This window comes from Chinchilla lanigera, unplaced genomic scaffold (assembly GCF_000276665.1).
Source record: "Chinchilla lanigera isolate Chin_1 unplaced genomic scaffold, ChiLan1.0 scaffold00068, whole genome shotgun sequence".
Classification (NCBI taxonomy): Eukaryota; Metazoa; Chordata; class Mammalia; order Rodentia; family Chinchillidae; genus Chinchilla; species Chinchilla lanigera.
Window position 1 is genome coordinate 3,134,083 of NW_004955469.1, and position 11,100 is coordinate 3,145,182.

The following is an 11,100-nucleotide window of genomic DNA, read 5'->3' on the forward strand; positions in this document are numbered from 1 at the left end:
CCTCGCCTGGAGGCAGCGCATCCCGGGCGTGGGGACTCTCATTGGCATTTGTGGCGCTAATGCTTAGCCACGGAGGGGACCGAACTCTGCTCTTTCAATTGCTGATCCTGTGCACAGCACCCTGCGCGTTCCCTCATGGTCTTTCCATTTATTCACTCAAACATCTGCGAAGCCAGGGCTCTGTGCGGCCGCCTCCAGCGTCCCTGCCCGGTGCCCAGCCTCCCTCTTGCCCTCAGCCTCTGGGTTCCCACCTGGGCTGGCGGGGGGCGCCTATGGGGACCAGTTTACCTCAGAGAGCAGCTGGGTTGGGGGCCTGGAGAAGGGAACAGACCCGCCCACACCAGGCCCCAGTCTGCGGGAGGAGAACAGAGCCTCTTGCCCTTACACAGTACTTCCAAAGGGGGGTCATCAAAGCCCCGAAGAAACAGGCGTGGGAAGAAGAGAGTAGGAGAATCTGCAAAGCCCTAGCGACAGGAAGAACGTGTTGGGAATCAGCAGAGAGGCAGCAGCTGGGCCGGAGCACCTGGTGCACCGAGTTTAAGACTCCGCGTGCCCTCTGCCACACCACCTGCCTGGAGCCAGCCGACTACGGACTGAACCTCTGCAACTGTGAGCCAGATAAACTTCTCAACCTGTGGTCAGACACTTTGGCCCAGCAACAAGAATGTAACCAAGACATGTCCTTTTCGGTGACAGAGCACTTGGAGAAGAGCACAGTTCTGGTGAATCCGTGTTTGAGCAAATGGGCTTTGAGGGCCTGGGAACCTAGAGGCACTTGAGCCTGAGGCTCTGGACCCCAGACGACAGGCAGGCTGAGAAAGGAAGCTGTCTGAGCTGAGAGTAGTGAGACTCCTGCGTGAGCTCCTGGAGAGCCATCACGAGGCTGGGAGAGCAGAGGAGGGCCCTCGCCTGGATGCTGGAGCCAGTCCTAGGCAGGCCACCCAGGCTGTGACCCGTGTATATCCCAGGGGCCTTGGAACACCTCGTGCCCACCAAGAACACAACTGGATTTCCACAAAAGGGGCACCCAGTCCTCGGCTGCAATCCCATCCTCTGCCTCCGTGGACTCTTCGTGGCCTGATGCGGCTCCAGCACATAATTGTATACAATGTGTGGAATGTGGGGTCTGAATCTGATATTTTCTGCTTCCTGCTTGACTGGAGCAGCCCTTTCCATGGTTGAAGCTGTGGTAACAAAAACCACATTGCAGAAGATTTTCTCTTCCTCCTCTCTCACTGCCCTGGGAGGAGAACCCCGGGCTCTTCTCCGCTGGGGAACCTGCTTGGCCTCAGGGCAGTGTGGTCAGTTAGAGATGCCCACACCTGCACAGGGGGACCTGTGCCTTGCTGGGAGCCAATATTTCCCTTGTTTCTAGCAGAGTGGGTTTTGGGAGGGGGTCTGCTGTTTAGCTCTGTCCTCTGATGTGATGATTGAGAACTCCAGGGGTCTGTGCACCTCCCCATGGACCATGACCACCCCCTGCTTGTCACTCGGATGGTACTAAGGGACACAGTTCTGGGTCCATAACCCAGCTCACCCTGGGATTTCAGAAGGAGACAAGTGTGTCCAGTGGGCTCCCAGGTGACTCCTGGGCAGCTGGGGATTGTGACAAGGATGTAGGCCTTGTGGGGGGCTGTGGTGCACCACAGAGACAGGGAACATAAGGATCAGCCTGGGTTTGGGACATACAAGGGGTTCTCCCGGAAAGAGCCAGTGCCATACCCGGGTCATGGGAAAGTGGCTGTTATCATGGACCCTTGGCTTTCTCATTGGAGAAATGGGCATAATAGAAACCTTTAATGCAGGGCACTGCTGTAAATTAAATGTAACTGAAGCAAGATGAAATGGATGGCAGGTGCTGTAGGTCAGCTGCCTAAAGCCACTTTCCTCCTGTTTCATTGCTGTAGGGCCAGAAGGTGCAACAAGTTTTCTTGTGCTTAGAAGGGGACATGTGATACAATTCTCGCATATATATACATGTATTTTTTTTCTTGTGTAGGGTCTACTTCGCTAGAAGAAAACTTTTTGTCCCTTCCCTGATTTCTTAACACTGGAGACACAGCAGCCATCTTGCAAACATGAGGCTCTTGAGTTTGGGTCCTCCATGTTAAGAATGGAAGAGCCTGGGACCTGCTGGCATACGAACTACCACACCCAGCCCTGGACTCGTTCTCCAGACTTCTTGCATGAGTGCCTGAGCCACCTTGCTGAGTTGTCTGCACTGGATTCCCTGCTGGTATAGCTGTGAATGACTTCTGTGGTGGTTGACATGAACACTACTCCCTGTGGATACGGATGGTTGGGGAAGCAGAGAGGGGAGGGAGGGACATAGTGTGTTCTCTGCAATGGTACAAACCCAGGTATCTTGAGAGAACCACAGCCAGCTTGGGGAGCTGGAGTGAAGGGCAAGTGGGGACCACAGGGAGAAGGTGGCAGAGGCTGTCCAGAGCCTGCCTGGGAGGCCTCCTGTGCCTTGAGAAGGGTTTAACACTTAATGGAGAAGCAGGGGGGTGGGCTGTCAGGATCTAAAGCAAAGGGCACTGGGGTGAATCAACAACCCCAGACCTTCCTCCAGGAAGACCAGGAGGCGCTGAAGAGGTAGCAGAGCTGCAGAGAAGTAGAGTGGTCAACACAGGTCGTGCAGACAGCTGCAGTCAGTCAGGGGGAAGAGGCCTCAGTAGAGAACAGGGCTTGGCCTGCAAGCAGCACAGACAGGTGGGGATTTACTGCCAAGGAACCTGCAGGTTCCAGGGGTGGAAGATGAGTAAGGAGAAACATCAGGAGCTGGGGACTCTGGCTAAGCCGGCCAGCAGGTGCCTGCTGAAGACAGCCCAGCGATCAGCCGTCCCTTGCAGATGTGACCGTGAGGAACCGCTCAGGCATGGAGTGTGGATGGATGCAGAGGGTGAGATTACTGGCCAACTCTCTTTAGCAGGGCTCTGCTAAAACTAGGTTTCACAACAAAATGTACAGAAGGTTTAGGACTGTGGTGGAAGGTTGGCTGGGATGAGGAGCTTTTCAGAGAGAAAAGTCTTCGCCACTTGGAGGGTAGGAGGGTCCCAGGGGCCAGGAAGAGGAGGAAGAGGAGGGGGAGGGGCAGGGGGAGGGAGGAGGGGGAGGGAGGAGGAGGAAGAGGGAGGAAGGAAGAGGAAGAGGAGGAGGAGGAGGAGGAGGAGGCGGAGAGCAGTGGAAGTGAGGGAGGCACCAGCTTCCAGGGGCTCGATTCTGAAGGGGGAAGACTGCATGCTCATCATAGAAAATCTAGGAAATAGGAAGAGGGAGAAAAAACTATTTTCTGCTTCAATCTTTATTCCACAAAGGTTTGAAACTCACAGGAAAGTCAGAGTGCTCCTAGGTGACCCTGTCTGGGTTCCCATGGCCTGGAGTGGGCGGAACAGGCCCTGAGTGACCTAGCGAGAACCTGCAGAGCCACTGCCCTCACACAGAGACCTGGGCGCTGTGGACCTGGGTGGCCCTTTGGGACCAACCTTTTCTCAAGTCCTGCTGCTGGAGGCAGCCTGCTTCAGCATAGCTCTCCTCAGGGACTGAGCAGACTCAGCTGCCAGTGACTGGGGACCCGAGCTCCAGTCCTGGGTGTGTCTGCCGGGAGGGGCTGGGCAGCACATTCACAGGTCCTGCACCTTCTCCTGTGCTGTTCGCTTCATCTTCTCTCCCCCACCCACCTCTCTCTGTGTCTCCCTGTTGGTGGTTTTTCCTTGAAGCATTGAAGAGTTAGCTGTAATAGCAGGGCCCTGTCTTCTACTCCAGCAGCTATCTCCTTAGAACAAGAGAATGCTCCTGCGTAACTGCAAAGCAGCGAGCAGAGGTGGATGCCATACTGCTACCCGATGTGCAGCCCACACTCCAGTTCCTCCCGCTGCCCCAACAAGGACTTTTATTTACAACTGCTTCCTGCCTCCCCATCCCCCTCCCCTCCCTCAATCAAGATGGAATTGAGGGCCCTATCTTGTGTTAGTAACCTTGTCCTTTGAGTCCCCTTTATTTTAAAACTGTTTCCCAGGCTTTTTCATCTTTCATGATGTTGACATATTTGCAGAGTCCAAGTCCATGGTGCAGAATTGGCTTGAGGTTGTCTTAACTGCTTCTCTCAGATGTGGCCGGACTGTTGGCAGGAGTGCTACCCTGGGGAATCATACTCAGGGCCCGTGATGCCATTGTCCACTGGGACTCACAACACCAAGTTTGATGTTTTGGTCAAGCTCCGTTCTGTGCTTTGGATTTTTTACATATATGTTTTAAGATTTTTATGAAGTTTCAGGTGTGGACATTACTCTTGTTTTTGACAGTGAAATTATACTTAGAAAAGTATTCCTTGTCCGACTGTATAAATATTTATGTTTCCTCCAAGTATGCTCGTCAAAGTTTCAATCTCTATCATCACTTGATTAACCAGGAATTAATTTAGTTTATGTTATGAGATAAGGGTCAGTTTTCCATTGATATTTAATGAACTACCTAGTACCACTCATTGGTAATTTTTGCTGAACAATTCATTTCTCCTTTCTCTGAAGTTGTCACTGTTGTTATAGTCTAAATATTTCAAGCACTGTTATTTGCTTATGGAATCTCTATTTTATTCTCAGGACCTGTCATTCCTATTTCCAGTCCTAGACTGCAGGCAGAATGAGTTTGTTTTGATACCTGGTAATGAAGAGCTCTACAGAGGGTTTATTGATTTAACATGTAATATATAACCCGAAAGGAGAGGGAAAGATTCCGGGGGACGGCAGGCAGTAACAGATGCACACCCGCCACAGTGACAGGTAACAGACCCAAATCCATCAAAGTGGCCTTCCTTTGGTGTACACGGCCGAGAGTCGTCTTTGCCACCCTGTCCCCTGGCACCCTGTATCTGGGTGCCATACATCGTGGTACCTTTGCACACTGTGCGTGCAACTTGACTCCTCTTACAGCAGGACAGCAGAGGTCCACAGTGTCACTGCATCACTGATTCCACCCTTACTGTATCCAATGCCATTATGGACATTTCCAGTTTTTACTATGACCTCAAGTTTTGTTTTAATCCTTATATATTTATCACCATGTATACAAGTATACTTGTAAATTAAATTACATTTCTACAAGTGAAAGTGCCAGGACAAAACATTTCCTTCTTTAAAATACTGATGCTGTTGAGTTGCTCCTGGAAAAAAAACTCTATAAATTTATATTCTTGCCAAGAGTGTAAGGAAGCGCCCATTCCCCCATACTCTCCTCCACATTGGATTGTATCTTTTTCAGCTTTGTTAACCTGAGAGATTTATAAAGTGCCCTCTCATTGTTTCATGTGCCATTTACAGATGACTTTTTGGAGTTTGATTGTTACCCAATATTTGTACTAACTTCCAGGCTTGTGTCCATGGCCATCAGGAGAAGCACTTGGGTTAGAGTCCCATAGCTCTTTGTCCAAGCCAGCAGAGATGCCTGGGGACAGAAGCCAGAAGGTTCTCTGCTCCGTGGAACACATCATTCCGAGTGGGTCAGCTGCCTAGGAAGTGGGGAGGCAGTGAGGGCTGCCATGGCCTAGACTCCAGCCGCAGTTTGGTCAGTGCCCCTCCTCTGCTGGCGAATTTCATAGATGCTTTTGCCACATGGGCCAGAGGACCAGAGATGGCGCACCCAACCTGTTAAGTCCAGCCAGCTGCGACACTCCCCATGTCTCTGCGTACCCAGAGAAGCTTCTGGTTCCAGCTGGCGGTGAGACATCATCCTGGACAGGAGGACAGGAGGACAGGAGGACAGGAGGACGTGACTTTGAAGGGGTCTCTCCCACTCTGCCCTCACCTGCCTTCCCCTGTCTCTTAGGGATGAAATCTTGGTAGTCTTGTCCCCTTAATCTTGTGTTGCCTAGAGCACAAACCTTGGGCTTATTACACCAAGATTGAGGACTGGAGATTCCAAATTAATGTGGAAAGTGTCACAGCTCTTTTATTCCTAATTTTTTTAAAACCTTATGTGTCCGTGAAGGTCTCCAAGAAAATCTAATAGAGATGCAACTCCAGAACATTCAGAATACTGGTGGTCGTGATAGGCCGGTCCACAGAGTGGTGCTGCTGAAAGGGTGGTGGCCACCCAGAGATTAGATGGAGAGGTGAGATGAACTAGCCTTTTAGTAGTCAGATCAGGACTTACCAGGAAACAATAAAAGCCACCATTAAACGAACCAGGCCCTGAGGGAAGGACTGTCCCTGCTTTCCTTCATTTACTCTTTGGCACATAAGTTGGCCTTCCTGTCCCACTCACGGGGTTAAGCAAGTCCATGGAGATAAGAGCACAAAGCCAGCACAAAGGTAGTCAGGAAGCCAGATCCTCACCGTGACCCTGGACAGTAGTCTTCTTCTTGACTTAGTGGAGGTGTGTGATCATCTCATCTCCCAAGCCACCTTACAGCACCAGCTAAGCTTGGTCGCTGTAGGGTCCTGACCCTTGCTCCTGAGCCTCGTTCCTGACTGTCCTGGTCCTGGTAACCCTGGAGCCAGGGAGCTCAGCCTCACGGGGGCGCTGCTACAACCTGTGACCAGCAGATGGCAGCCTACTGCCATTTGTTCCTAACCCAAGGGCTCTGAGACATCCCCTGCAGGCCTGGATGCCAGAGCTGTTGCCAGGGGTAACCTGGGTATTGCAGCTAGGGCTTGAGCATGGGAAATTCCTTGAGTCTGAGGAAGCCCAGTCCTGGGCATTATAGGGGCTGAGCTGAGCCTGCTGGAATCTTATTACCCTTCTCTGCTACTCCAGGTCTTTCTGGAGAGAGGCTTGCAGTCCATCTCTGGGCTGAGGGCTGATCGGAGCCCAGCATAGCTAAATAGAGAGAAGCCCTATAGATGCTTCCGAGGGCTGTGGTCACCACCTTCCCTCTCCCACCCTCCCAGTGAGACCTAACCCAGCCTCCTCCCCCAGCCCTCTCTCCAGCTTCCATAGGGCCGTGGTTCATCCACACAGGATAGACTCCATCCCCTCCTTCTCTACCTGGCATGGGCAGGCCCTTGGTGACATGAGATCATCTGGGGGTCTAAAGCCAGGAAGGGCAGACTTGCAGCCCAAGAAGAGGCATGCTCTGAGTTTAAATTAGTGACTGGCTCAGGGGCCCAGCACTCTCAGCAGGGGACAGGACATAGTCTGATGCCTGGCACACTTCACCTGCACGTGCCATGTGCAGAGCTAAGCTGAGACTATTGGAGTCCAGACTCACAGAAAGAACCTGGATACTGCATGGCTGTCATGCCACATGACAGGCTGCTCATCAGTTCCCTCTGCTGGAGATTGACTTCCCCATGTGCACAATGTGGGCTGCAGGGCAGGTCACTTCTGGTCATCACACGTGGAGCCACTGTTTGGGTGTCCAAGTCCTAGGATCTGAGGGTCATCACTACCTGGTTGTAGCTGGTAGGATCCAAGAACAGCTTTAAGGGGCAGGATCTATGCCTAAGGGGGCTGGCTCTGTCCAGCTGGCAGGATGCAAATCTAACTTCTAACTTCGAAGTAAGTAACCTAGGTGACATGTTACTCCACGGTGAAGGATGCCTTTGAGACGTGGCTCACACAGGTGCAGAATGCACGGCTGCCTCACACCAGGCTATGAGAAGACTGGGACAGGGAGCTCCTGACTCTGTGAGGATGTAAACAATAAAGCAAACACTTTGTTATGACTCAGGCATGGCACCAAACTCAGTCTGCACAACCCCACAGCTTCTTCCACATCCTGGGTTTCTATGATGGAATCCAGGACTTGGTGTTCAGAGAGAAAGCCAACGGCTTCTGCAGGGGAGGATGCATTACAAAGTGCTCCCAAGAGAAAGGTCTGGAGGTGGGAATGTGGGACCTCACCTGGCTCAGCCCAGGGAAGAACCAATACCCCAACCTGGCATCTCCCGCTACCCTGGCTGTTGGAGCCAGGCTCACTTCTGCTGTCTGAGACACTGCTGGAGTCTGGAGGGCTGCACATCAGATCCATTCGGTGAGAGTGTGCAGTTGATCTCCACTGCAGATGGGTGTGCATTCACGGGCTGTGGATGTCCATGTGGGACTTTTAGGGGTCCCAATCACAGACAGGCCCTGATAGGACAGACTCGTCCATGGTAGGCGCTGCAAGCTCCCAGCTGAAAGCAGTGGCAGGAAGGTGTCCACTGGGGACACTTTCATGATTGGCTAAGAAACCCCAGGGTTCCTTTCTCTGCAGAGAATCTTCCAGGGAGCTCGGGAGGGAATGTGGGAGCACTGTACTTCTGCTGGGACTGGGGGAGAAAGTCAGTGGCCCAAGGCCCCTCACCCTCCCATCAGGGGGCCAGAGGAAGCTGAGGAATGGGCAGAGACTGTTGGGATCCAGGCTCTGCCAATCTCCACATGACCTCGAGCAAGGAGCTAAACTTCTTTTTGACCCAATTCACCTATACAATGGAAATGATAATCTCTCCCTCACAGGATACGGCAGCTGTATCAATGAAATGCAGGAGCTGTGTAAAGCAGTGGGCAGGTAACAAATGGCTAATGTCATTAGTTAGGGTGGAGGGAGGGAGCCAGGCATGACCCTCACACCCTCCACCCTTCCTTCTCTCTGGGCTCAGTTCCCTGCTGGTCACAGCCTGCCCTCCTGGCCCTGGCTTCCATCAGATTACTGGGAACCACCTAACAGCACACTGTACTTGCTGTTTATTATTTCTCCTGTCCACCCAAGGCTATATGCATCTGTCCTGCACATTACTGAACCCACATCTCCTGCAGAGAGTCTGGCAATAAGAATTTACCTGAAAGAAGACATGACTGGTAGGAGGGAGGGACGGATGGAGGCAGGGATGGATGGATCAATGGTTGCCTTCATGGCACAAAAAAACACAGGTAGGAGGTTAGGTCCCGGTCAGTAGCACCAGTCACCTGCAGGCAGTCCCCTCCAAAGCCTCCCAGGCCCCATAACCTCTGCCCTGGTCACCCTAGCACTCAGAACACAGATGGGGACTGGGCAACTGGGCCTCCTCTGTGCTAGCCTGTATCCTAGCCACACATAAACTTCCTAAGGTGAGTCTTCCCATTTTACAGATGAGGAAACTTGGTCTCAAAAAAGCTAAGAAGTCTGCTCCCACAGAGGACAGAAAGGGACAACAGCTCATCCCTGCTTCCTCAGCCCCAACGTGGCCTCAGGAAGCAGTGTCCTGGTGTAATCAACAAACCTGTTTGTCACCCACTGTGCCAAGGTTGTGCCAGGCCTCCTCCACTCTCCTTTATGGTTAAGGACAATCAAGATAAGGAAGGGACTTGCTGGTGCAGGTTAAGGCCAAATGAGACCTAGTATAGGGCTCCCAGGTGTTTGTGCAATCACTGTGGAGCTGATCCGGAAAACACCCCAAACCAAAGCTGAAGAGACTGCCCTGGAAAGGACCCAGCACAGGCTGCAGCGGAGAGAGCCTGGCTGGCCAGTGTGTGTGTATCTTCTGCCAGATCCTACACAGCCCTTGCGTCCTGGAACCTGTGACCTCCGTCCCTCGCCAGGGTGTGCTAAGGCAACACTGTCAGCATCTCAGCTGGGCCTGTGCCCCAGGCCTGCTGGTTCTAGCTCCCTGAGGACCCCGGGTGGGCATCCAGACCACCCCTCCCAGCTTAGACGCTCTCACTACTGATGGACCGTTCTCCTCCAACCTGGTCACCAGGCCTCTTTCTCCAACCCCAAACCATCTTGAGTTTAGTGGCTCAAAGCCACAGTGGAGCCAGCACCGGTGCAGCAGTGCTGGAGTAATTCGCTTGGGAGGAAGCGGCGATTCAGTGGACTCTGGAGCTTGTCCCGGGCCTCTTCTGTGGGTCAGTGTGTGGGCCACCCAGAGAGTGTTGGCACCCACGCGGCTGCGTGCGCTATGGTATTCTGCTCACGCTGATCACCATCTCAAAGTGGTCACAGACGCACCGCCCAAGTTTAGATTTGAAGTTCCGTGAGCAATGCAATGTTAGAGAAAAGGAAACTTCTTTGGGGATCCACACGGCCAGGTACTTCGACCTGCTGTTGTCTAGACTCAGGGAGGTTGTCTGCTGAGCAATCTCACTTCTCTGCTTGTCCCCTTGCAGGATCTTCCCTTGCTGTGGGCGGCCCGAGCGCCCCCTCCACCCACCTCTAGCCTGTGCACCTGGGCTCCACCAGGCACACTGTCACCCTCCTGGCTTCTGGCCGCGGCAGAACACATACCGGTAGTTGGTTTCCGTCAGCCAGGGTCACCCTGAAGAAAGGGGAGGTATGGAAGGTCGCCACTTGTGACGTGTAGGACAGGAGAACGCGGGGCTCCACTCCATGTGCGGAAGTACCCTCATCGCCCCGAGCTGCCGAGCTGCCTTTGGAATTCCTCAACTCCTTAAAGCGATTGGATCCTTTCCTGTTCGATGGTTTGTCCACGTCCATCTGCCTCTGGCCCTCTGCTCCAATTCTTTAGGGTTGCAGTAGGACAGGGGATACCCGAAACTGTGACCGAGAACGCGCCTTTGTGGCTGCGCAGCGCGTCCTGGTGGCCTCCGGTGCGCAGGGACGCCGGGACCGTGGGCGAACTCTCCCTCCTCCCCACATGTGGCTTCCGCGGCCTTACCGGACCAGAGCGCTGAAGGGGGGCGTTTCTGCGCGGAGGAGTGGGTCGGAGGCGGGGCCGCTGCGCTGCGGCCTGAGTCTCGAACCCGCAGTGCGCGTCTGGTTGCGCCCGGGCGGCCGCGGGGATCCGGCGCCTGGGGACCGGAGGCGGGGCACCAGCTGTGATGGGAGCACGGGCTTTTGGCGGGAGCCTCGGGCCGGCGAGAGTGGGGGCGAGGAGCTGTGGTGTTGGGGGAGGCCCGGGCCCCCGACTCCGCGAGGCCAGGGAGAGGGGGCGCGGCGCTGCCAGAGCGTTCAGCAGGGGGCGCTGCTCCGGGCGTCGGGAGGAGGTGGGGTGAGGTGGGAGAGGAGGGGGGGCCGCGGCTCGCTGCGCACACTTCCCCCATTATTAAACACTATGTTCAAAAGGCGCCGGGGGACTTCCCGGAGCCACGGAGCCCGCGCCGCCCGCCCGCCCGGCCCGCGGAGCCCATGGACCTGAGCGCCGCTGCCGCGCTGTGCCTCTGGCTGCTGAGCGCCTGTCG

The 11,100-nt window shown here is 54.1% G+C and overlaps 1 protein-coding gene across 1 annotated transcript in view; it reads left to right on the forward strand.

Annotated features, from left to right (window-relative positions):
• Window positions 1-272: 272 nt before the first annotated feature.
• The window catches only part of Gdf7 (growth differentiation factor 7), a 14,823-nt gene continuing 3,995 nt past the window's right edge, over window positions 273-11,100 (forward strand). The window contains exons 1-3 of the mRNA XM_013522564.1: window positions 273-722; window positions 10,069-10,188; window positions 10,428-10,910. Of these exons, the coding sequence (XP_013378018.1) occupies window positions 273-722; window positions 10,069-10,188; window positions 10,428-10,910 (1,053 nt within the window). The remainder of the gene's footprint in view (window positions 723-10,068; window positions 10,189-10,427; window positions 10,911-11,100) is intronic.